Source organism: Chlorocebus sabaeus, chromosome 24 (genome assembly GCF_047675955.1).
Source record: "Chlorocebus sabaeus isolate Y175 chromosome 24, mChlSab1.0.hap1, whole genome shotgun sequence".
Taxonomy (NCBI): Eukaryota; Metazoa; Chordata; class Mammalia; order Primates; family Cercopithecidae; genus Chlorocebus; species Chlorocebus sabaeus.
The window spans coordinates 72,014,777-72,041,477 of record NC_132927.1 but is presented as its reverse complement, the minus strand read 5'-3'; the positions used below and the strand labels follow the sequence as shown (position 1 = coordinate 72,041,477).

At 47.9% G+C, this 26,701-nt stretch overlaps 2 protein-coding genes and 1 long non-coding RNA gene across 5 annotated transcripts in view; 1 reads left to right on the top strand and 2 right to left on the bottom strand.

Moving 5' to 3' along the window:
- The window catches only part of LOC140710053 (uncharacterized), a 40,236-nt gene extending 38,300 nt beyond the window's left edge, over window positions 1-1,936 (bottom strand). The window contains exon 1 of the long non-coding RNA XR_012090919.1: window positions 1,512-1,936. This is a non-coding gene — a long non-coding RNA (uncharacterized lncRNA). The remainder of the gene's footprint in view (window positions 1-1,511) is intronic.
- Window positions 1,937-3,089: 1,153 nt separating this feature from the next.
- Window positions 3,090-21,874, top strand: TCL1A (TCL1 family AKT coactivator A). Of its 3 annotated transcripts, none has more exons than XM_073011302.1 (4): window positions 3,090-3,271; window positions 4,833-5,003; window positions 5,420-5,477; window positions 16,725-21,874. In XM_073011302.1, the coding sequence occupies exons 1-3, from the start codon at window positions 3,152-3,154 to the stop codon at window positions 5,465-5,467; spliced, it is 339 nt and encodes a 112-aa protein (XP_072867403.1). In that variant the 5' UTR covers window positions 3,090-3,151; the 3' UTR covers window positions 5,468-5,477; window positions 16,725-21,874. The 3 variants fall into 3 exon arrangements, with proteins under 3 accessions (XP_072867403.1, XP_037840390.1, XP_037840391.1); XM_037984462.2 differs by having other exon boundaries at window positions 16,714-21,874; XM_037984463.2 differs by lacking the exon at window positions 16,725-21,874 and adding an exon at window positions 6,333-11,851.
- Window positions 20,168-24,744, bottom strand: TCL1B (TCL1 family AKT coactivator B). The gene is made up of 3 exons (XM_007987750.3): window positions 24,562-24,744; window positions 20,600-20,770; window positions 20,168-20,240 (listed from the first exon to the last, which is right to left on the bottom strand). Exons 1-3 carry the CDS (start codon window positions 24,742-24,744, stop codon window positions 20,187-20,189), a joined length of 408 nt encoding a protein of 135 aa, XP_007985941.1. The 3' UTR covers window positions 20,168-20,186.
- Between the last annotated feature and the right edge of the window lie 1,957 nt (window positions 24,745-26,701).

Here is a 26,701-nt window from a genome sequence, read left to right as displayed (position 1 = left end):
GGTGAAGTTTACAATGAGAATTGATGGTAGAAAGAATAGCTTTGACATTTTCATAGTTACTTAGATTTAAAAATCTGTGCACACATCAAAACAATCACTCAGGTCTTAGAGAAATTGTACTCAACCCTGTCTGCATGTTAGAATCACCTACTTTTCTCAAGCCTCAATCTCAGAGATTCTGATCTAATTGGTTTGGAGTGGGATCCAGCCACAGGTGTTTTATTAAAGCTTCCCAGGTGATTCTCAGTGGTTTAGGGTCAGTCATCATAGGGCCCAGAGGCCTAAACATCTGAGTAGCCTCTAAATAGGCTCTTTACAGCTTGCTATAATCATTAATAATCAAAGACCCCAGGGTTGGTTAGGATGACCTTGCTTACAGGATTTTCTTTTAAGAGAAAAACACTCTATATATTAGAGGTGATTTTGACAGAAAATAAGATGACCTGGAACTAAATGATACATAAACATCAGTATAAGTCCTGTGTCATAGTTGGAGAAATCTAGAGGGCACTGGTGTGTTGAATTAGACACTCCCTATCTCCCCATTGACCCTCCCTCCATGTAGCCCAACATTTACCATGCCCATGAATCACCTGGGGGTCTTGTTCCAATACAGATTCCGACTTAGTAGGTCTTGGGGGAGGCTCCAGATGCTATCATTTTTATGAGCTCCAGATGATGCTATTGCAGCTGGTACAGGGATCACACTTCGAGTCAAGGTCATCCTGATGGCCTTGACTACCCCTCAACCCCTTCTTTGGAACTCAAACAAGAAGAATGGCTTCCATGAATTCCACTGGGGTCCTTGATCCAGAACCACTATGCCCAAAACTGTAGGCTTTCCTGAACTAACATCATGTTTTTTGTCCATCTCTTTTCTTAACTATTCCCTCCTCCCACTAGGCAATGTTATGGGAGGATTAGGGCCCACTGAGTTAGAAACAGGCTTAAAGAACAGGTAGTTTGGCCCATTCATTACAAAACTACGGCAGTGAGGCCAAGTTGGCAAAGGATTTGCCTGGTTCACAGGTGATAGTAGTAAAGGCGAAACTAGATCTAAATCAGGACATGAACGCATCCATTAAGGGTTCTGTCAAAATGATATCTTCCTGTAGCTTTCTGTGTGAAACATAGGGAAATCAGACTAATAAAGACTCAGACAGGAACATAAAATTCTAAAGCTAGGCTTATGGCCTTTATAGCCCTTAGATGGGGCAGATAACATGCCACGGAGGCTCAGAGACAGCTCTTGAGACTATGCAATAGCTACTGGTTCCCCTCTTGTGGAATGTTCGCTTAAAAAACCTCTATAAGTTGCCCAATGAACTCCACAGTCATCCTTAATTCATTTTCATTTATTGGAACCCTTTCTCAAATAATTTTCCAAATCCCACACAAGAATGATATATATTCCTGCTCAATATTAAGAAGCCCTCATGCAAAACTGAAGAAATAAATTGTTCTTACAAAAGAAGGAAAAAGGAATTACATTCCCAGAACATTCTGCTTACCCAGACACACGGATCTGATTCTTGCTCCATTGTTTGTAGCATTCTCGGTCCTAGGGCCATTGATGTGGCTGGGTCAGTGGCCACACTGGCTCCTGGGTACCCCTCCCCTGGCCACAAAAGTCCGTCCCAGCAGCACTATTTAAACTGGACTTGTTATTTCTCACCTCAAAGCTCTGGCCTGGGCTGAGACCTCCGCAACAGAGCTTATTAGCGAGCTTTTCATCGTGCTCTGTGGCTATCTGGGTCTGAAGTCAAGAGCCATTCACAGGAAAATCAGCGTGAAACCTATAAGCTTGCATATTAAATATTAACACTACTAAGGGCTACAGTGGAAAAGAGGTTTGCTGAGCTTAAGGGCTCTCGCTCCACCCCCAACTGCCCTTGACTTTTCTCTTCTATGTTGTATTCCTGGTAAATCCCGTTATATCTCGACTACCTTAGGCCACCTCAGCTCCTTCTTGGGAATTAGGCTGTCTGGATAGGCAAAGAGGCAGCTATCCAGCTGTCAGGTGAATCAGATGTCCTCATCAGATCTCTTAATTTCCACTTTTGTGATATTTCAAAGGATCACAAATTATTTTCTTAGTGCCTGGTCAGAGAACCGGGAAAGAGCTAGAAGGTGAGACACCAAACTCCGTTCCATGGTGATGTTTGAACCAGGTTGGAGCTGGTTTCACATGTTTTTCATTGTGCATGACTTTCTTAATTGCCTTAGTGGGAATGTGTTACTGCAAAATAAAGTGAAATTGTTTTCCTTATTGCTTGTAATTTACAGAGGGATGGTTTTGATAATATAAACCAAGGACTTTTCAAATCCATTGATCTTAGGGTGGAAGGAGGGGTTTCTTTTTAAGTATTCATTTTGAACTATGCTTTCACTAGTAAATTCAAAGCCCAAGGGGAAAAGCCCATGTTTCTCCGTTTTGTAATAGCTATTAGATGTCCACAGCATCATCAGACCTGCGGAAAACGCATGCTTTGTGTATGGAAGACGGAGCGTCAGGAGTTGTTTTTTGCCAAGAAATGGACCCTGACACTCAAAGGCACAAGCTGGAGGAGATCCAGGGAACCCGGGAAAGCCCAGGCCTAACTCAGGCCCGCGTGGGTCTCTTCTGATCCCAGAAGATGAGGACTGGGTCCTGGCTCTGGGCATCCTAGTGTCGACTGTGAGTTCCCAGCAGAGGCCAATAGTCCCGGTCCGGCAGCCGAGGGAAACGGCGGGGTCTCCCAGAAGAAGAAAGGGCCAAGGTCACCCCGGGTGACTCTCCAGCAGCAGCGGAGGGCGGCGGTCGGGGTCGCTGCTGGCACGGGCCTCGAGGAAGCCGCGGGTCAGCCAGGGCTGGGTCTCCGTTCCCAGGCGCTGCCACCGTTCCAGGGAGCCAGTCAGGGCGGGACGTAGCGCCTGCGTGGGACCCTCACTTGCCACCGGGACCCCCACAAACCCCGCCCCATCCTGCCTTACGCCCCGCCCCAAGGTCGTCCTCCCGACCCAGGGTCCCGCCCCAAGGCCGTCCTCCCGCCCCGCCGCTTGGTGGCGGCCGCATGCTGCCCAGATATAAAGCGTCGGCCCCACATCCCAGGGACCAGCGAGCAGCCTCGAGAGGCTCTGGCTTTTGCTTCTTAGGCGGCCCGAGGGTGCCATGGCCGAGTGCCCGTTACGTGGGGAGGAAGTCACCGACCACCCGGACCGCCTGTGGGCCTGGGACAAGTTCGTGTATTTGGACGAGAAGCAGCGCGCCTGGGTGCCCTTAACCATTGAGGTACAGCCAGCTCTGGAGCGGATGGCGAGGCAGCAGGGGCAGCCCCCGGGAGTTTGAGATGCCCTAGGAAGGGTGAGGCCTTGAGAAGCACCCACAGTGGGGCAGGGAGGATCCCCACAGATGAAGCCACTTTGAGCCGGGCTCTGGAGGATGACTAGGAGTTCTCCAGGCAGGGAAAAAGGGTGGGAAAACCGCAAAGAAATGTCGGCCAAAGGAGGGGACCCAGTGCCTGTGGAGTGTGACTATAATGTTGACTACAGCAGGGCTTTTCTGGGCTTCGGGGTCCTAATCCTTAAAAATGGGTATCTCTAAGTGACTCATCCATATGGCCGATTATCGGATTATCTTAGGTGGGTCCCAGAAATCTGTATTTTAAAAAGAACCCTCAACAGCTCAAAAGAACAAGTCAACCAGGCATAGCAACCACTGCCCTAGAGTGTGAAGTATTTTCCATGACCTCTGTGCTTTATTTAGAAAACAAATTTAACAAGTTATGTCGTAGTATAAGCGCCGGTATTGAATCAATATTGACTTTGTTTTATGTGTGATGCCTTAAGATGGGTCCTTAGTCCATGTTAAGTTTTTGTTAAACAAATATCTAACTCTTTTACAAGTATTTGGATTTACTCGATGAAAAAGAGTCAAAAAATGTTCAAACTCTTTCCAAACATAGACTGAAGAAAGCATAAAAATTAAAACAAATTAGAACATGTTTGTCCAGTAGCAAACAATCAAAAGTTATTGAGTGTCAACTGTGTCTCTACAGATGGGAAACTGAGGCACAAAAATGTACATTTGTCCAAGGTAGGGCTGCTAGTAGGTAATGGGGTTGGAATTCTAGGCTCTTAACCACCACCAAAATTTGCATTTTTATTGGCACTTCAGTTTTTTAAATATGTTTTTACTTTAATAATCAAGTTAAACATTTACTTTTTTAAAATCAAAATTTGAAGAAATAATCTGAAGATTCAGTGAATTTCTTTTTTTAAATCTCTGGTTGAGAAATCTCTTCAACGTGACACCAGAATCATAAACCAGACAGTTTTTCATATAATCATGATAAATGCCACACAAAAACCCACTAGCAAACTGTGGGACAGATTTTGCCTCACATCATTGAAAAGGCCAGTATTCTTTTTCTCTCTTTCTTCTTTGTCTTTTTTTTTTTTTTTTTTTTTTCCTGTAGAGACAGGGTCTCGCTCCGCCACCCAGGCTGATCTTAAACTCCTGGCCTCAAGCGATCCTCCTGCCTCGGGCTTCCAAAGCACAGGAATTACAAGTGTGAGCCACTGCAACCCGCCAGAAAAAAAGTGTGCCTTTCACGGCCCTGTCTGGGTGGCTAGACACATGTGCGTGCTGGTGGTCCTGGCCCAGCCAGAGTCCCTGAGAGGAGCATGCATGGCCTAAGGAAGTGAGCTTCAGGGAACAGTGATGACCGTCATTTCATACTCGGACCCCTGCCCAGATGGGTGGCTGGCAGGAAGGACTCTGGTTTTCTGTGCCTGGAGGAGCCCTGGCAAGCGGAACCTGAAAGTATGCCCTGTGCTTTTCTTCTCCTCAGATAGAGGATAGGTTACGCGTGCTCTTGCGTCAGGAAAACACCGTCCTGGGGAATCCTATGACCCCCACCCAGAGAGGCCCAAGCTTGCTTCCTATCTTGTGGCAGCTCTACCCTGATGGACGATACCGATCCTCAGACTCCAGTTTCTGGCGCTTAGTGTACCACATCAAGGCGAGTGTGCTTCTCCCAGGGATCCATCGGGTGATCTTGGGTTTCCCCTCCTCCGTGTCTGGCCTTAGTGGTTTATCTTCCCTCCATCCCAGTCCCAAAAGCATCAAAAATTGGGGGGAATGGACAACTGAGGATTTCTAAAGGACTTTCCCAGAGAGAAGATAGATCCTCTGAGGTATCTAACAGAACCCCACCTCCCCTTCCTCCCAGCCCCCCAGCTGGCCGCAGGAAGACATCTCTGGTGGGCAGCCACAGGCTGAAGGCTGGTGGGAGGGGGAGCAGTCTCCGAGAGCCCCTGAAATTCACACTTGGGTTCCTACCTGCTGTTTCCAGCTAGGGGAAGGCGCGGGAGTGAGGAATGGAGGGAGTGGAGGGCTCTGGCCGATCAATGCCTTCTCTGTCTCTCTGCCTCTCAGATTGACGGCGTGGAGGACATGCTTCTCGAGCTGCTGCCAGATGACTGAGTGTGGCACGGTGAGCTCCACTGACCGGGGCTTGACCCCTCTTAGTCCACAGTGGCTGTACCAAAAGGAAAGACCACCCCTTCTCCATGAAGGCAGTGCTAACCCCTCCCTGACTGCTGCCATCTCAGGCCTCCCAGGGATGGGAGAGTTTTCCTGGAGGCCCCCATGTCTCTCCCTTACCACTTTGGGAGCCAAGGGCTTTGTAGGCAGCCCCCTTTATCGCAGCTGCTCATATCTACACAGTACCTCACAACTTCAGCCAGCACTTTCAGTTCCCATTGCCTTTTTTTTTTTTTGAGACAGAGTCTCGCTCTGTCACCCAGGCTAGAGTACAGAGGTGCAAGCTCTGCCTCCTGGGTTCACACCATTCTCCCGCCTCAGCCTACAGGTGCCCACCACCACACCCAGCTAATTTTTTGTAATTTTTTTTTTTAGTAGAGGCAGTATTTTACCATGTTAGCCAGGATGGTCTCGATCTTCTGACCTCATGATCTGCCCGCCTCAGCCTCCCAAAGTGCTGGGATTACAGGCTTGAGCCACCATGCCTAGCCTTACCATTGCTTTATTAAATAAGCACTGGTGCTTGATAATATAACTGAGCCAGATATTAGATATGTTATTGAGTTTTGAGGAAATAAGATTACAAAACTCCAAAATGAGTTTTGAGGACGTACAGTGAATGACATCTTCAGATTGCAGAGCCAGGTGTATTCTGACTGTATTCTGACCACAAGCCTTCTGCCCTGTTCAGAATTTGCCTTGGCTCAGAAGGCCATCCCTGACCATGAGGCTTCCCACTTAGACTTGCTCGCCACTGCCTGGTGCTTTCCTTCACCCTTGACTCTGTCTTCTCGTCCTTTCCCAGGTCTCGCAGCACCTGTCTCCTTTCGCCCCAGGGCCTGAGTCTGGCCAGCCTCCAGTGGGGATGTTATGGTTCTGTTCACCTTCATTTACTATGCCTGTGTCTTCTCCTCCACCACGCTGGGGTCTGGGAGGGAACGGACACACAGAGGATGAGCTCTCCCCAGGGCCTGCTGGACCTGCCCGTAGCCCACTCTGCTCCCCTCAGCACTACCACTCCTGCCAGGGAGGACTCCATTTGGCAGAGCTTCTTCCAGGTGCCCACCTTTACCTGTGCCTCAGCTTTTCTCAGCTGGCTGATGCTTTTCAGCCTCTTTCTGCCCCTGCTGTTCCCTCACAGCACTACTGTTTCGTGTTGCACACCCACTCAGCTCCGTGAACTTGTGAGAACACAGCCGATTCCCCTGAGCAGGGCCTCTGAGACCCCGGACCAGTGGTCTCACATGGTGCTGTGCCTGCAAACCCTGCCTGAACACAGGTTCAGGTGCAGCTCAAGAAAAGGCCTGAAAGGAGCCCTTGTCTGCGCTCAGGACTCAGAAGCCTTTGCATCAGTGGTCCACAGCCCGGGACGCAGCAGGAGGCCAGGCCAGCGAGCCCTGTGGACGAACCCTCAGAACCCTTGGCTTGCCCACGTGGAAAAGGGATAGAGGTTGGGTTTCCCCCCCTTTTATAGATGGTCACACACCTGGGTGTTATATGAGGTTGTATGTGTCATGAATACTTTTTGTAATGATTGATTAAATGCAAGATAGTTTATCTAACTTCATGCTGAATCAGCTTCTATCCTTGACTTAGATTCTGGTGAAGAGAAGTGAGAATAGGCAGCCACCAAATTAAAAAATTCATGGATGTATTTATTTTACTTTGGAGATAAGGGACTACAATTTTTTTTCCCATATAATCCAATGCTTAAAACCCCAGTGTTCTTGGAGGCATACGTTGAGAACCATTGGAGTAAGCAATCTCAACAACGTCGGCAATGCCTGGTATTCAGAGCCCCTGTGCCTCCATCTGGTCCTGCCCTCCTTACCCTCCTCATTCCCATGTGCCCTCAGCTCCAACCAGCGCTGCCTTCTCCTCGCCCAGGCATTCACCAGGCTGTGTCCTTGCACAGATACTTCTGTCCTCTCTGTTCACAATACCAGCAGAAGCCCCTCCTGCCTGAAACTGTCCCTGGCCACTCAGGCCCCAAGCAGACTCCCTTCCCTACCTCCCATGACCTGCAGTCACAGCAGATCCCACCCCTTGCCCTGTCCTCTTGCTCCCTTCTCAAGGCCCCCCCTGCCCCTCCTGTATCACCATAGACAGTAGCTGGACCTCAAATATTACCAGGGGATGCCTTCCAGAGAAGGGAATCCATCCTGTGTTGAATCCTGGCCCTCCCACTTTCATGTGTCTCTAGTCCACAGCTTTCTTGTCACAGATGAACTTAGAGGGTTCTTCTGAGGATTCAGCGGGATATATAACTGCAGTGTTTTAACAGAATTGTATAAGAAAAACACTACTTCTCCCACTTTACAGTCTCTGAACCCAGGTTTCTTAACCAGCACTAGACAGAGAAGAAACACTTGATGCTCCATGTGCCAGGATTTGTGTCTCTTGTAACCCAGTCACCCTGCACAGCCCATGGCAGCAATGGAGCTTGGTCTGTGGGAGCAATTACTGTACAGATGCCTCTCAGCAGGGCCAAAACATGGAGAGGCGGAGCGGGGGGGTCATGGGCGATCAGGCAGCCGCCTCATTTTAGGAAGAGGAATGCGGGGACCCAGGAAGAGGAAAGCTTTTGTGCCAGATTCTTTGGTTGACCAAATATTTGACCATCACCATGAACCCTGCCAGGAACTGGGACATAGCAAGGACAAGGCGAAGGCCCTACTCTCATGCAGCCTTAGTTCTGGAAAAAGATAAAAAGAAGGTGCGAAATCCCAGAAGAAAATAGAACAGGGTAACAAAGTATAGGGAGTTCGATTGGCTGGTAAGGAAATTCCTGTCTGTGGATGTGGTATTTAAGATTGGGCCTTGAAAAAGAGGGAGCTAGATTCTTAGGAAGAGGGGATGGCAAGCACTGTGCAGATTTGATTTGCTGTGGAAATTAAAAACATAGCAAAAGGATTACTTCTTACTAAAAGAAATGCTGTTTTGTAAGAATAAATGACCCCAATAAATTAACTAAATGCAATGCAGAATCTCAGTTTTCCACCAGACTGACTCTAGGGTTTTGGCTGGAAACACAAAGTTGTTTTGCCAATGCATTCTAAATACCTCATAATTTTCCACATATATATATTTATATATAGAGAGAGAGAGAGAGAGAGAGACACGGAGTTTCACTGTTGTTGCCCAGGCTGGAGTGCAGTGGCACGATCTTGGCTCACTGCAACCTCCACCTCCCAGGTTCAAGCGATTCTCCCACCTCAGCCTCCCAAGTACCTGGGACTACAGGTACCCACCACCACGCCCGGCTAATTTTTTTGTATTTTTAGTAGAGATGGGGTTTCACCATGTTGGTTAGGCTGGTCTCCAACTCCTGACCTCAGGTCATCCACCCACCTCAGCCTCACAAAGTGCTGGGATTACAGGCGTGAGCCACCGTGCCCAGCCTCCCTCTACATATTTTATTGCATACATATTTATCTATATTTTATTTAATTTCTTTCAATAACATGTTGCAGTTTTCAGAGTATAGGTTTTGCATTTCTTTGGTTAAATTGATTCCTAACTTTACTTTTTTTATTATGATAAAAAAAATCTAATTAACCTGGCATGGTGGTATGTACCTTTAGTGCCAGCTACTTGTGGGGCTGAGGCAGGAGGATCGCTTGAGCCCAGGAAGTCAAGGCTACAGTGAGCCATGTTCCTGCCACTGCACTCCAGCCTGGGTGACAAAGCAAGACCCTCTCTCAAACAACAAAAAAGCGCAAACAAGAAAACTAACGTGAAATTGCCCTCATAACAGACTTTTAAGTGTATAGTACAGTATTGTTTATTATATGAACATTGTTGTACAGTAGATCTCTAGAACTTTTAAAAACTAAAAGTTTTAGTCTTGCATGACTAAAACTCTATGCCCTTTAAAGAGCATATCAATTCAAGGTTCTGTTTCGTAAGGTGGATTGCTGAGCCATATGGTAGTTCTGTTTTTAATTTTTTGAAGAGTCTCCATACTGTTTTCCATTACAGTTACGACATTTTACGTTCCTACCAACTGTGCACAAGGGTTTGCCACAGCCTCACCAGCATTTGTTGTTTTCTGTTTTTTTGATAATGGCCATCCTCACAAGTATGATGTGATATTTATTTTACTTATTCTGTTCCAATCTGGATGATTTTTCTTTTGTCTTCTTGCCTAATTACCCTGGCTAGAACCTCTAGAACTGTGTTGAATAGAAATAGTGAGAGTGGGCGAAGCACGGTGGCTCATACCTGTAATCCCAGCACTTTGGGAGGCTGAGATGGGTGGATCACCTGAGGTCAGGAGTTCAAGACCAGCCTGGCCAACATGGTGAAACCCCCATCTCTACTAAAAACACAAAAATTAGCCCAGCGTGGTGGTGGGTGCCTATAGTCCCAGCTACTTGGGAGGCTGAGGCCAGAGAATCGCTTGAACTCGAGGCGGAGGTTGCAGTGAGCTGAAATCCTACCACTGCACTCCATCCTGGGCGACAGAGCAAGACTCCGTCTCGGGGAAAAAAAAAAAAAAAAAAAGAAAGAAAGCGTGAGAGTGGACATCCTTGCCTTGGTCCTGATCTTAGAAATCTTCATCTTTCACCATTAAGTCTGATATTAGTTATGGCTTCTTCATAAATGTCCTTTATCACATTGAGGAAGTTCCCTTCTATTCTCGGTTTATTGAGTGTTTTTTTCATGCAGGGATGTTAGATTTTGTCAAATGTTTTTTTCTGCATCTGTTGAGATGATCATCTATTGAAATGTTGGTGTTTGTCCTTTATTGTATTGATATGGTGTGATACACTCATATTTTTTTTTGTATGTTGAACCATTTTGCATTTCTGAAATGAATTTTAATGGGTCCTAGTGTATAATCTTTTTTATATGCTGTTGGGTTTGGTTTGCTAGTATTTTGTTAAGGGTTTTTTTTTTTTTTGAGACAGAGTCTCACTCTGTTGCCCAGGCTGGAGTGCAGTGGCGTGATCTCTGCTCACTGCAAGCTCCGCCTCCCGGGTTCACACCATTCTCCTGCCTCAGTCTCCCGAGTAGCTGGGACTACAGGTGCCCGCCACCGCGCCTGGCTAATTTTTTTTGTATTTTTAGTAGGGACGGGGTTTCACCGTGTTAGCCAGGATGGTCTCAATCTCCTGGCCTTGTGATCTGCCCGCCTCGGCCTCCCAAAGTGCTGGGATTACAGGCGTGAGCCACCGTGCCCAGCCTGTCCTTTCATTTTTATTCATATAATTTAAGCAGGAGGGAAGGAATTACTACTGGTCTGCAACTAAAGAGATCAAGAATGTTGCAAGAATAACATAATTTGCTGTATTATTAAAAAATCAAACAGTTGGCTTGAGATGCTCACCTTAAAAAATATGGCATATAATCACAAATAATTAGGTCGATTTTTGCTCAAAGTTACAACTGCCTTTTTTCAACATCTCTACTTTCTTTGGCAACTGTTCAACAGGGTGACCACCCCCACCTACGTTTGCTTCAGGCTATCTCAGAATGAATGTAGTCAGATGCTAATGTCACAATAGGAAAAACTAAACTTGAAGTAAAACTGTATCATTAGCTTAGTAATTACTTATAACAAAGGTCTTTGTATATATAAGGAAAACAGTAAAATATGTATATTATGCATTTTTCTCCTTTAATTTCTAGAAAATCCTTTTGTAAAGATGGATTTGTACATACCATATTCTGAATTTTATTAATCTGTTTCTTGATGTTTTTTAAATGAACATCACCACCTTTGTTACAAGGAGCTCAGGGTAATGTGCCCAGTAGTTGGCAATGCTAGGCTGAAAGTGTGTGATGTCATACAGAATCATGACGCTGGGGTTTTATTTACTCCTAACCATCTATGATCTTAGCCCAGGAGAAAGCCTGGCCAGCCTCATTTGGCACCTAAGGTCAAGATAATAAATTCTGGATTTTTTTTTTTAGGAGGCCAGGGGTGACAAGTACATACTGTTGTGTAATGGTTACACTAAGCAAAAAACAGCAGCCACTTGAGTCCTTTACTGTAAAGTGTAGATAACATTGTGTGGTATGCCTTGATTGAGGAATTAAAGGTAGTTTAAACTGAAGATGTTGAGGAAACTTGGTTCTGGTTTTAGTACACCAGAGTAACTTTTTTTCAATTTTAGAAAACCAAGGAGGTTGGAAAAACTAGAGGAATTAGGGGATACTTTTTTATGGGTTCATTTATAAGAAGAGAACTCACCATAAATACTTTGTGAGATTTGTCCTGTCTTAAAGTTGAATTATAATATGAGTAATGCTTAAGGGAATTTAATAAAGAAGGAAGGCAAAAAAAAAAAAAAGAGAGAAAGGCAGTTGGTCCAAAAAGTGATCCCAGTGGACTAGCTAGTGTGATGTGTGATGAACACAGATTATCTCCTTTAGGCCTTACGAAGAAGTAAGTACTCTTGTTACCTCCAAGTTCTTGGTGAAGAAACAGGCTCCAAGACTAGAAGTTACTTGCCCCAAGTTAGTAAGTGGTGTGGTCTGGATGTTGCCAGAATCTACCCTGTTTCTCCCTTCTGGTATTTGTTTATTCAACTCAATCTTTGGCCCTGAGCTAGGTGCAGAGGGTATGCATTCTAGTACAGAGGGAAGTCCCATGATGGAAAGAAACAAGAGCAGAGTGATCAGGAAGGCAGGAAGAGCTTTGTGCGGGCCCTTCAGGCAAGGCCCCTCTGGGAATTCCCCATTTGAGGTCTCTTTTTCAGCCAAGTAGAAGAGATGGACTGACACAGCCATCTCTGATCCAGGGGAAAGCAGCTTACTAGAGAAACTTGATAGAATTGCTGAGCAGTTCTGGCCTTTTGAGGTTTGCAGGCAGGAATTCAAAGTGGAAATTGTCAGCCTGTTTTTATGAGTATTTTGTCTATCAATATTTTTCTGTCAGGTTTAGAAAATAAGAAGGGAAAGTGGGTTCCACCAAATGTGGCATTTCACCTGGCAAGTGATACAGAAGAGCGGGGCAAACAGTCTCCCGTGTGTGAAGGAGTGTTTGGAACACAGAATTTCAGCTGGTGAGGGATGAATGAAGTGTGGAAACAGCCATAAAGAATCTTCGGATATTCAGGAAAGAAGTCCTTTGTCAGTGTTTCTCCACATACTTATCTGTGTTTTCGCCATGGTTACGTTGTTTTGTACTTTATTTTGTTGTTGTTTCTGCTAGGCAGAAATGTTTTATTTTTTAACATTGTCATCATATATATTGCTTTTCTTTTGTGTATTCTGGGTTTAGGTTTTTCTTTTTTTTTTCTTTTTTTTTTTTTTTTTTTGAGACTGAGTCTTGCTCTGTCTCCAGCCTGGAGTGCAGTGGTGCAATCTCGGCTCACTACAACCTCCGCCTCCCGGGTTCAAGCGATTCTCCTGCCTCAGCCTCCCGAGTAGCTGGGACTACAGGCGCCTGCCACCACGCCCGGCTAATTTTTTGTATTTTTAGTAGAGGCAGGGTTTCACCATGTTGGCCAGGATGGTCTCGCTCTCCTGACCTCGTGTTCCACCTGCCTCGGCCTCCCAAAGTGCTGGGATTACAGGCGTGAGCCACCGCACCCGGCCCAGGTTTTTCTTAATAAGGACTTCTCTGCTCCACAATAACAAATTTCCTTCATGTTTTCATCTATCCTTTTGTCCTTTCCTTTGTTTAAATCATTAATCTATCTGGAATTTACTTTTATATGAGAAATGAAGCAGTGATCCAACTTTTTTAGGCAAATGGCTAGCCAGGTGTCATGACACTGTTTAGTGACTAATGTATCCTTTGGCAGTGCTTTGAAATGCCACCTTGATTGTGTAAGGAAGGCAAAAGTTCACCTGTACCCTCTTAGCATTTTCAGCTGGGCTAGAGAATTAAATTGACGTAAAACAGATTCATAGGAGAAAAGCGTATTGATTTCATATAAGTTTTCTGTGACACAGGAGCCCTCATAGGAAAACAAAGACACAAAGAAACAGTTAAACACTAATTTTGGACAAAGAGTAGTATATGGTGAAAATGTGACCAGGCAAGGGGCCTTGGGCTAGGGGAGTTACCTGTGGCTCAAGGAGAAAGGTTCATTTATGATGTTAGTTTATACGGAATTCTCTCAGCCCCAGTGACGTGTTACTTTCCTTCTGATAGAGGGAGGACATCTTCCACATGGAGGTTTCTCCCTTGCTTTTTTTTTTTTTTTTTTTTGAGACGGAGTCTCGCTCTGCCGCCCAGGCTGGAGTGCAGTGGCCAGATCTCAGCTCACTGCAAGCTCCGCCTTCCAGGTTCACGCCATTCTCCTGCCTCAGCCTCCCGAGTAGTTGGGACTACAGGCGCCCGCCACCGCGCCCGGCTAGTTTTTTGTATTTTTTTAGTAGAGACGGGGTTTCACCATGTTAGCAAGGATGGTCTCGATCTCCTGACCTCGTGATCCGCCCGTCTCGGCCTCCCAAAGTGCTGGGATTACAGGCTTGAGCCACCGCGCCCGGCCTCTCTCTTGCTTTCAGGAAGTGAAAGAAGGCAAGTGCCCTTGCAGAGTGCATCTGTTGTTTATCAAGGGCCATTAGATAAAATAATCGTTATGCAAAAGTGGGACCTGCTTCATTCATGTGTGAAAACTGTTGGGTGTTACGTGTTAAATGTATAAACACTTGTTGAATTCTCTTATTGGTTCAGATATATTCTGGAAAGGTTGTTTTTCTTATATAATTCAGACGGTCTGCATTGCACTTTTAGAGCTTTTATTATTTTTTTTGAGACAGGGTCTCACTCTGTCACCCAGACTGTAGTGCAGGGGCGTGATCTCCCCTCACTGCAATTTCCACCTCCCAGGCTCAAGCAATTCCACTGCCTCAGCCTCCTGAGTAACTGAGATTACAGGCGTGCGCTACAACCGCCCGGCTAATTTTTGTATTTTTAGTAGAGATGGGGTTTCACCGTGTGGGCCAGGCTGGTCTTGTACTCCTGACCTCAAATGATCCACCGACCTCGGCCTCCCGAAGTGCTGGGATTACAGGCGTGAGTCACCATGCCCGGCCCTTTAGAGCTTTTATATGGCCGTTCTGTTTATTGTTCTACGACCTCTCCCAACTGTCCCCTGTGAAGGATGAGGAAACAGCATCCTTGTGCTTCCTCTCTCTTCTTGTCCATATCTCCTGCTGCCAGTCTTGGTTAGTTTTTTTATGAGTCTTATTTCTTCTAGTTTTTCCTTTAAATAATATGTTCCTAGCTCTGTGACTTGATCTTTCAACTGTATTTTCTGGACTTCTTTCCATGGGAAAACCTACGTACTTTACCTTTACCTTCTCTCTTCTCCCCTTCCCAATGTTTGGAAACACTGTTGTTATTTTTGTATTTCCTGGAGGTCAGAAGGGTGGGACTAAAAGTTCCAATCCTGTAATCACATGGTAGGTTGAAAGGGGTTTATTATGAAGAACAAAAGATGCTCCTCTCACTCCTATCACTTAGAAAATTCCAGAGGTTTCAGGAGCTCTATGCTAGGATCTGGGGATGGAGACCAAATCTGTATTTCTTAATGTATCACAATGTTACAGAAACTTAACAGCAAAAGGAGCCTGGGCCAGAGCCTCTGGGCCCAGGCAATGCAAAAGAGTCCACTATTGAAGGGGCTACTTTGTCTGGGGTATATACCCTGGGGTTCCTTATACGACACAGACACATGAGGAGTTTAAGAGCAGAGGTCTAATAGGTAGAAGAGGAGAGAAAGAGAAACAGCTTCCTCTATAGAGGAAGGGGTCTCCAAGTGGAAAAAGGACAGTTGGTGGTGAATGCTCCGAGTTTCATGGCCCAGTTGAGGAGGCGGTATCCGATTCATATAGGACTCACACATTAGTTTTGGCGGGGAAGGCTGGTCACCCCGCATGGATCTTACGCAAATGGGCTTCCCAGTTGATTGGCCCCATCCTGTCTGCTCCTTACCATACATGTGGCTGACAGAGAAGTCTGCCGCCTTGCACACGTCTAGTCCTTAGTTCCCACCAGCATTCACCCGTGCAGGCTCCCAGCTTGCAGGCTGCGTTAGTTAGAAAATGATTTGGGGCTACTTTCATTAAAAAGAAAAGGCTGGGCTGGGCACAGTGGCTCACGCCTGTACTCCCAGTACTTTGGCAGGAGATCACCTGAGGCCGGGAGTTCAAGAGCAGCCTGGCCAACATGGAGAAACCCCGTCTCTACTAAAATTACAAAAAATTAGCTGGGCGTGGTGGCACATGCCTGAAATCCCAACTACTCAGGAAGCTTAGGTAGAATCACTGGAACCCAGGAGGCGGAGGTTGTGGTGGGCCGAGATTGCGCCACTGCACTCCAGCCTGGGCAACAAGAGCGAAATCCTGTCTCAAAAAAAAAAAAAAAAAGAAAAGAAAAGCCTTACTGAGGACTCCCATGCCCTTGCTATCTGCCTAAATAATTCCTTTTTAACTCCCATATCACTATGGTGAGGTGGGGTGAGAGGTTCTCTGGAGTGCATCTTCTGTGGGGCACCGCCATGCCCCATCTAGCACTGATGCCAAGTGCCAGGGCTGACCTCAGCAGAGGCTTGGGCGTGGACCAGCCAGATGGCAGCTGGAAAGGGGTCACAGCAAACGGCTGGGGCAGAACAAGCAGTAGGATCCCAGGTGAAGCCAAGTCACCCAGACCCTGGGAGTCACCAGGCACAGAATATGCGTTGTTCTGCTGCAGACCTCAGCAGTGAGGCCAGGAGAGCACGCAGACCACCAGCAAGTGCAGGACGGCACCCAGGAGGGGCAGCAGATCCCAAAGTGTGCTTCCCTGGGGACCAGCCTGGGGCTGAGGGCCCCTCCCAATGCTACAGGACTAATGGTGCTCTAAGGTCAAGGAGCAGAGGTGTCCTAAGTGGCAGGGATGAGGGCCTATTTCCCAAGGAAGCAGCAGCACCCAAGCTCTGCTTCCCATGGAACTGATGGCTTCCTTCCCTCATCCTGGGAGCCTGAAACTTCCCCCCTTGCAGTTTGCATGCTGGGTTCTGGACAGAAATAGTCATAATTAAGCATTGATCAGGCTGCACTTAGACCCACTGTCTTGTTGCTGAAAGTCACATAGCACTCTAGATGGTGACCATTTGCATACCCGATGTTTCTACAGAAAGGATTTCTGACTTTAGGATTATAAGACTGACTGTTTAATAATTTATTTGTATCCCTTTTGTTCCTATAGACAGGATCTCTGACATTAGAATAAATCACTTAAGATGTTTTTCAGAGTCTGAATTCCAGCAACCAGTTTGAAGACAGAATACAGCGGCTTCATCTCCCTGTCCCAGGATGTCATCCTGCACTTTTCAACCAATCAACAATCTCCACACTTCGGCCCATTCCTAATCCAAACTTCTCTGGGAGATGGATTTGAGGTTTCCTCCTATCCCCTCCTTCGGTGACCCTACCATTAAACTGCTTTCTCTGCTGCAACCCAGTGTTGGAACATGTGCACATTTGACAACAAACCTATTACAATTACACATAGACCCCAAATGTCCAGGCACTGGACGGCTGGCATTCCCAGGCCCCACCCACCTGGTACCCAGGAAGTCTGTGCAGCCTTCATCATCGCACTTGTGCCCAGCCTGCCCTGTAAGAAGGCAGCTAAGGGACTGAATTCTCTTTCCTGGATGCAGACACTCACCACCCACTGTGTGTCCAGCAGAGCCCACTCCTTTCTGGGGGGCACGGTTCTGTGGGTAGGAAAACAATGCCTCCTTCCCTCTCTGGCTCTGTCCATTTCCCATTTAACAATAAAAACCTTCCCTAGGCCGGGCGCAGTGGCTCACGCCTGTAATCCCAGCACTTTGGGAGGCCGAGGCGGGTGGATCACGAGATCAGGAGATCAAGCCCATCCTAGCTAACACGGTGAAACCCTGTCTCTACTAAAAATACAAAAAAATTAGCCAAGCCTGGTGGCAGCCACCTGTAGTCCCAGCTACTCAGAAGGCTGAGGCAGGAGAATGGCGTGAACCCAGGAGGCGGAGCTTGCTGCGAGCCCATATCGCACCACTGCACTCCAGCCTGGGCGACAGAGAGAGACTCTGTCTCAAAAAAAAAAAAAAAAAAAAAACACTTTCCTAACTCTTGACTGGTGTCATCATGAAATCCTTTTCTGTTGACTGTGATGCATGCTGCGTGACACACCCTCTCCTGCACACCCCCGACTCAGGCCAGTGGGAGGGAAGGCAGGCTAGGGGAAGAGGGTTCCTGAAAGACCAGGCTGCCAGATCAACATAAGCTTCTCAGCAGAAGGTACAATGCCAGCCTGCAGTGCTCACCCCAGCCCCTGTTCACGGGGCCTCCCTTTAACCATGCCAACACTGTGGAATCTCAACTCTTACCCCAAGGCTCCCTCTTCATGCCTCTTGTGTACACCACACATGCAAGTGTTTGTGCAAGTGTTTATCTAGGGTAGTGATTCTCAGCCAGGGCAATTTTGCCCCCTCAGGAGCCATTTGACATTTTTGGTTCTCACAAGTTGGGGTCAGGGGATGCTTCTGGCATCCAGTGGGTGGCAGCCAAGGATGCTGCTAAACATTCTACAACACCCAAGACAGCCCCTCGCCGCAACACCACTGGCCTTGAGCAAGTCCGCTCCAGGCAAACACTGGTGTGCCTTGTGTACCATGCTAAATTGTGATTGACGCTTCCTAATATTTTGTCATACAGAAATGCTTCACTTGAAAAAGTTTGTTTTACACCGTCTTTTGCTTACACCTGTGTCTTACTTGGGTTTTTTTGTACCCCGCATTCATGAACATATTTCCCCAAACTTTCTATGAATGCTTTTACAGATTCATTTTGTAAGGTTGGGATTCTAGCCCATGGGTGATTTTTTCTTGTGAATGACATGAGGGAGGGAATCCCCTCTCCTTGCCACCACTGCATGGTCACCCTGACCTGCACTGTATCGTCCGCTTCTTCCTGGTCACAGTAGCGGCCCCGCTCAGTGCCTTGGCCCCCTGCCCCATCCCTCCCTGCTCAAGGACTCTGCTCCTCTGTCATGTCATCTCTCCCACACGTGGACCCTTCGTCCCTTGCACCTGCATTCTACATCTCCTGCACTGACACGCTGTTGCACTGTCTCATTTTGGAAGCTCTCCCTTGCTCCTGGTTCTCCTGTCACCACCATGGCTTTCCTGCCCTTTCACAGCAGGGCTTCACCCAGAGCCCGCACGAGTCTCCTCCCCTTCCTTACCTCCCGCCAGCATCCTGCTGCTGAATGGACTGATTACAATTTCCTTCCCAGTGTGGAAAAATATGAAAAGGAACATTAAAATATTACCTTAACATTTCGATACCAGAAGCTGCATTTCTATGCTAGAAAGAGGCCAAAGAGAAGCTCCAATTCAGCACAAAAGTGGACAGTGTGCAATAAAGTTTAATTAACCAGTACTGCGAGGCCACCTTCATGGACTAGCATCCCTTCGTGAGCTGAAGAACTGAACAAGCAGAAGCACAGGCCAAACCCATCCTTCCACGCTCCCCACTGTGCAGATGGGCTCACTGAGGCTCTGGTGTACACTACTGGCTCAGCACTGGATCTATTTCGGGCCAAAGTGTCAGCAGAACTGATACCCACAGGGCATCCGAGTCCATATCCAGACTGGGCTCCCTCTGCGGCCGTCTCTTAAACCGAGCCACTGCCTGCTGATGGTGAGTTTCCAATCACGAGCTGCACTGGGGGTGCCGGAGGCCTGGCTGGGCACACATCCCGGTGGGTATGAAGGGAATTTGGGAGTGGCATCTAGAAGATCAGCATGAGGGGCACAGAGGAGAAAGAGAACCCACAGCTTGCAGCCAGCAGGGGAAACTGGCTCAGCGCACAGACAGGGACCCTAGTGAAGTCCATCCAGGCCAGTTGCCCTAAGTGCAGATCCAAGCAGGACAGGACAGGACTCATAACTGAGAAAAATGAGAGAAGCTGAGTGTTCAGGGGCCCCACTGCCTCCTGCCTGCAAGGAGGCTATGCTGGGTGTGCAAACAGAAGACGGTACATGAAGATCCTCACTGAGGGGGCACGAGGAGACACCAGGCCAGAGGGGCAGGGCCAGCAGGGCCTGGGAGAAGACCAAAGGAGATAGTCAGTGAACTATGAAGGAGCCTGGCACCCCATCCAAGCTGCTGGGGTCAAAGGCAAACCCAGTGCCAGCCCCTCCAATGGACCAGGCCCTGCCTGGCCTGCTCCAAGCTGCAGCCCATCTGGGAGGAGCCCTCTGTGGGTCAGTGCTGGGTCCTCGAAGGCCACGGTCGCATGGCACCTCGGTGCCATGGTTAAGTCTAGGGACCTGAGATCATTAGATGTGAGCTTGATCACTGCTATTTCCTGGCTGTACGGTCTCAAGGAAATCATTCCCATCCCCAGAGTCTTAGTCTTTTCATTGTGAAATGGGTCATTAACATGTACACCTCACAGAATTCTCACAAGGATTAAATGATTAATCTTATTCGATGAGATCCCATGCTTTAGGAACTTATTATAGGGGCCCACCCACGGTAGACCATCACATCCAAGGGGCTGGGGAGCAGAGGTGACAGGTGGCTATGTAAGAAAAATCTCAGGAAACAGCAGGGAGGAGAAGGAGGCCATGCCGTCTTTCTGAAAAGAGGAGAAGTATTCTCGCTTTCGTCTGATCCCTGCACCGAGAGGCACGGGCCCCCAACATACCAGCCACTCCCACTGTCAGTCTTTCCTCTCCGGCTGATATGTGAGGACCAGCTGCTCCATGGAGTCGATCTGCAGGAGAGGGAGCAGCCATCAGAACCTCTGGGAGATGCTCCTCCAGTTGGCCTTAAGGGCCGCCCAGGCAGGCTGGCAGCAGCAGGCAGGGGCGAGGCAGGTGGGAACTCCGGCTTGTGGATTTCCCTAGCCCAGGGAAGGCAACCCTCCCTCCCTCACCCATTCTGCCTACATCCCACATGGGAACTCATGTACTGATCCACCCATACACATTCAGGCCTCCTTGAAGGAAGACTTGAGCAACAGGAAGAGGAGAGACAAGAACCCCGAGGGGGCCAGGGGTACAGAAGAGAGAGGGCCATGTCAGTCACCAGGGGGCCACCCGTCGCTTTCACCTGGAACCACCACACACTTGCCTGGCCATGGTCCACTATTTCCCAGAAACTGGAATCGGCTGCTCGGTACTTCCTCCCGGGGTAGAGCTGCCACACGGGGGGCAGCTGGGAGAAGGGCATCTGGCCGGAAAAGAGTGGCTCCCGGGTATGCACTGCCATCTGCCACAAGTGCACCGTGATGCTGGGTTCATACTGAAGGGACCGGAGAGGTGGTGGCAGATTAGGGATAGGGTTCCCTGCCAACTGGGCGGCATACTAGCAATGCAGGCCTAGATGCCCCGGCCCAGCCAGTGGGCTGCCAGGGTCAGAGGTAAATGTTTTCAGAATTCCAGACCAAGAGCCTTGGCACTGGTGCCTGTGGCTACATCTAGGATGACTGGGGCTCTTCTGGCCCCCTCTGACCTGCACCCTGCCCCGCCCCACTGCAACCCCCAAATTTAGCCATTGTTTCCAACCTGTCACCACCCTGGGTTAAAACTAAGTATTCTCTTGGGGCTCCATCTCTGCCATTGCCATAATTTTTAAATCTTTGTTTTAAAAACAAGATATCCATGGACTCCTGGATCTGAGGGTGACAGATTATCCCCCCAAAATATACTGCAGTTCTGATCATGACCTTCACATACTTGTAGTAAATATATAAAATAAGGCTGGGAGCAGTGGCTTATGCCTGTAATCCCAACACTTCGGGAGGCCGAGGCAGGAGGACTGCTTGAAGCCAGGAGTTCAAGACCAGCCTTGGCAACATAACGAGACTCTGTCTCTACAAAAAATAAAAAATTAGCTGGCCATGGTGGCATGTGCCTACAGTCCCAGCTACTCGGGAAGCTAAGGTGGGAAGATTTCTTGAACCCGGGAGGTAGAGGCTGTTGTGAGCTATGATCATGTCACTGCACTCCAGCCTGGGAGACAGAGAAAGACCCTGTCTCAATATAAATACATAATAATAAAAATAACAAAATTAGGCTGGTACTGTAAGTTAGAAAGATGAAAGGAAAAGTAAAACCAAAGCTTCTTATGTTACGCAACAAAACACAATTTTCTAAGTATTTGTCGTTAGTGATAAAACGTCTTTTTGAATTAAGAATATTAGCGCTTATCAAAAAAACACGTTGTGATGATTTTTCTCAGTTTGTTGTCCTAGCTTTTTTACGGACTGCTTTTGCAAAGAGAAATATTTTAAATTATGTGGCAAAAATCTCTCCTTCTCTGTGTATTCTGACTTTAGATCAGAGATCAGCAAACGAAGTCCGGCTTGCCATCTGCTTTTGCAAATAAAGCTTTATTGTAAATAAACTAAGGTTCCTTACTTCATTCCTTTACCGTTGCCTTTAGCTGCTTTTGCACTGCAATAGTAGAGCTGAGTAGCTGCGAGAGCATAGCTCTCAAAGTGAAAATGTTTACCATCAGATCCTTTACAGAAAAAGTTGGCGGCTCTTTGCATTAGATGTGCCCAGGAAGCCTAATTCCCACCCTAAGACATCAATCTATTTTTAAGAAAGTGGGAAAAAAATACTAAGTAGGTCCCTTATCCTACCCATGGCTAAGTTATTTGAAGAATCCATTCTATTTCCATTGAATCATTTAAAAAAAAAAAAAAAAAAAAAACTTAGAACTGTTTTTAAGAGTACAGTTCGGTGGCATTAAATGCATTGACATGTGGAACCATCGGCACTATCCCCCTCCAGAACTTTTTATCTTCCCAAACTGAGACTCTATACCTGTTATTAACATTAACTTCCCATCCCCGACTCCCTCCAGCCCCTGGCAGCCACCATTCCACTTTATGAACGAGACCACTCTGAGTGCCTCATACAAAAGAATCTGTCCTTCCGTGACTGGCCTATTTCATTTAGTATAATGTCTCCAAGTTTCATCCATGTGCCTGACTTTCCTTCCTTTTTAAGTGTGAATACTTCATGGTTTGTGTTTTGTTTACCCATTCATCTATCAATGGACACTGGGGCTGCCTCCACCTTTTGGCTAGTATGAATGATACTGCTGTGAACATGGATGTACAAATACATGCTTAAGTTCCTGCTTCAAAGTCTTGTGGGTATACACCCAGAAGTGGCATTGCTGGATTGTGCCGTAATTCTCTTTTTTGAGGAATTCTCATCCTGTTTTCCATAGCGGCTGCACCATTTCACAGTCTCCTCCATTAACGCCTTCTCAGGCTTTTGAAAAACCTAAAATATTTGCTCCACAATTTTTGCATGCTTTATTTAGTGTATGTACAGAAAAGCCTTTCCATGTTGTCTACCAACGTTTTTTGAAACAACCTATTTGAAGATTTTTAAGGAAATGTGTTATATTGTTTAAAATGTCAGTGAACTGGCCGGGCGCGGTGGCTCGCCTGTAATCCCAGCAGTTTGGGAGCCAAGGTGGGCAGATCACTTGAGGTCAGGAGTTCAAAACCAGCCTGGCTCACATGATTAAACCTAGTCTCTTCTAAAAATAACAAAAAAAAATAGCTGTAAAAAAAATAGCCTGTAATCCCAGCTACTCAGGAGGCTGAGGCATGAGAATCACTTGAGCCTGGGAGGTGGAGGTTGCAGTGAGCCGAGATCACACCACTGCACTCCAGCCGCAACAGAGCAAGACTCTCGCAAAAAACAAACAGGCAGTGAATTGTTTACAATGACCTAAATGTTTGGGTTTTTTTGTTTTTGTTTTTGTTTTGAGACAGAATCTCGCTCTGTCACCCAGGCTGGAGTGCAGTGGCGCTATCTCAGCTCACTGCAAGCTCTGCCTCCTGGATTCACGCCATTCTCCTGCCTCAGCCTCCTAAGTAGCTGGGACTACAGGCGCCCGCCACCATGCCCGGCTAATTTTTTTGTATTTTTAGTAGAGACGGGTTTTCACCATGTTAGCCAGGATGGTCTTGATCTCCTGACCTCATGATCTGCCAGCCTCGGCCTCCCAAAGTGGTGGGATTACAGGCGTGAGCCACCGCGCCTGGCCTTCAATGGCATTTTAAATATCCGGATAAACTTTCACCATATTACACTAAGGTACAGCCAGCTCCCCATTTCCGTGGATACTGCACCCATGAATTCAACCAACCTCAGATTAAAAATATTTGGGGGAAAAAAAATTTCCACAAAGTTCCAAGAGGCAGAGCTTAAAGTGATGTGTAGGTGTAGCATTAGGTGTTATTAGTAATCTAATTTCAAATATAGGAGAGGATTGTGCTGAGGTTGTATGTAATTACTACCCATGTAATTTTCTATCAGGGACTTGAGCATCCACAGTCGGTCCTGGAATCAATTTCCGCCCTCACCAGAGACTCTACTGTATTTACTTTATCCCTCAAAGACCGGCTGTGATCTAAAGCCCTCATCTACGGCCGTTTCCTGAGTCATTATCATTATCACCTGGGGAGCTTTTGAACAGTAAAGAATCTAGGACTCCACCCAAGCCTCCTGAATTAATTTCCAGAATCTGTTATCAGTCAAATGCTTCCCCAGGCCAGTCAGGCGGTGAGCCACGTACATGAGCATGTCTGTGACTCACTTGCCACAGAGGTATATTATTCTCATTTTGCAGATTAGTAATCTGAAACCAATCTCACATTCATCCTATTGGCCCACCTGGTGCCTCCAGGTTGCAATGCTTTTGCTTATACTACTCCCGCCTCCTTTCTAGACCTGGAGAACTCCTACTCATCCCACAAAGCCCAGCTCAATAGCTGCCCCATTTGTGAACCTTCCCAGCATGCACTGGGAATGGCACTAAGTCCTGAGCTGCCTTAGCCTCGGCTTCACCAGGCAGGACCGTATTACCTCATGTGGATAAGTTTGTGCCTGTGGTCCCTTCACGGGGGTGTTCCTGGGGCCAGGGCATTGTTGCGCTCCTAGACCTGCACAGAAGAGTTTTCCAGCGCGGGTAAGAACGGCCCCCTCTAACCCCCACCGCGGTCCCACACGGGCAAGGGTCAGTGCGCAGCCCTCCCACAGCCTCCCCCCGTGCTCAGGACTCACTGTGCTGCCCTGGGAGGCGCTGCCCTGGGTGTTTGAGGCCCTGGCCCATTCCCTGTGCGAGGGACTGAACCGCACGACCACAGTCACCCAGGTCCTCCCTTCCTCGTCTTCGTAGATGCCAGGCTTCTGGATCCACAGACGGTCAGGGGGCGTCCCTAGACGCACAGAAGTTTCGGAGGCCATGGCAAGTCTGCACCCGGGGGCTCGCCTCGAGGCTCACATGTGTGGACCTTTCAAGGTGCGCAATCTCCTTAAATGGAGCAGCTCCCGCGTGGGTGGGGCCGGGGCCGGAAGTGGGGGCGGGGCCGGCAGTGGGGCGGGGCCAGTCGGGGAAGCGGGGAGGAGCGGGGAGGGGGAATAAATGTTGCTTAATATGTGGGGAGCCCTATGCCATGTCAGGCATTTTTCATAGGGTATCTCACTGACATCTCCTAACAACTCCATAAACTAGAGACTGTCACCTACATTTCACAGACAAAGTATCAGAGGCTTGAGTGGCTTAGTAACCTGAACGAAGTGGGTAGCAGAGGAAGGGGAGGTAGCAGAAGCAGAGGAGGGAGAGGAGAGGGAGGAGGAGGGAAATAAAAGCCACCTGCAGCAGGGGCTAGGCAGGGACGAAGCCAAAGAGCAGGGGGGTTAGGAACCCGGCCTGGGTCTCCTGGAGGGGCGGGGGCTGGACCGGGAGCTGCTGGGGGCAAAAGGGCAGCTCCCAGGCATAGAGCTGCCCAGGTTTCACCCCAGGTATCTGCAAGGAATTTGGCTCCTAAGACCTATTCCACCTCCCTTCCACTGGTCCCAGTCCCTCCTCAGCCTCCTCTCTGAGCTCCCCCTGCCCAATTTTCTGGCAGGTGATTCCCCTCCTTTGCTCCTCGCGACCCTCTGCCAACCATCCTGCCCCAGATCCTGAGCTGGCATGCACGACCCTGGTCTCTCCCACCCTGTGGCCATTCCTGTAACAGGACTCCGTGTCAGGGACCCTTCTTTGAGCTTAGAGCTTAGAGGCATGGGAGGCGGGGGCGTGTAACCTCTGTGGACTCTTGCCCCTGGAGGTATCTGGTGAAGGCGCATCCTGCACAAAACAAGCTCCCTCTCCTTAGAAAATAAGCCAGAGCCCTATCAGCATCTGAGATCAGGATCAGATGAAGCCGACAGAAACAAGGCCACGGGAGGCCACATAGCCACCTGGCCAGCCCATCCTTGGCCACGGGACCCAGAGTGCCCACTTGGCCTGGTCGTCTTATTTGCTCGACTTTGTCAAGAGGCCACAGAAGCTCAAGAACATAGCAAGGTCCGTTCTATAAGCACCCTGGGCTGCTCCTAAATGCACCATGAATAGGAACCTTTTCCTTTTGAAATCCACACGCATGATTCTTCTAGTTCAAGTGAAAATTAGTATTGAGATGACGCCATTCTGCTGGGGAGATGTGAAAATGATTTCTGGACAGTCCTGATCCAGTGTAAGTGGCAGGTAGGATAACCACTTTTGAAGAACTCACTGGGCAGCTTCTGTGGAGGTCTGAGCCTTGTTTTCACAGCAATTCCACCTCCTTCCCCAGTGTTTTTCCAAGAAACCAACACTTGGGGTGGGACTGGAGTAGGCCAGGAAGACAAGGGACATCACAGTCTCATATAATGTGATGTGGAATCACGTTATATGTGGAATCACATACGTATGTCACCTTTGCCGCATTCTATTGGTCAGGGGTAGGTCCTACCCTTACTCAAGGTTATACTAGGAGGCAGGGATCATGGGGACACCTGGTCTCCTGGGCCCCCCGTAGCCTGTTTGCTGTAAGTACCTACCCTATGGGACTCCTCTGAGGATCCGATGAGGCTATATGTAAAGTGTTAAAGCCTGACACATAGTTAACACTTGAAATACCCTGGTCAATAGTTATGTTCTCAGATGAGTTCCCTCTCCCAAGCAGAATCCATCAGTCCTACCCTTGTAACCCCAATGCAATTACTATTTATCTCTATCACTTTCTATTGCAAATATATATATTGATATTCTCAACCGCATTCCCTGATGGGCAGGTGTGTGGCTGTCAGTGGGGTTGGAGGTAAAGGTTGCTTAATATGTGGGGAGCCCCTATGCCATGTCAGGCATTTTTCATAGGGTATCTCACTGACATCTCCC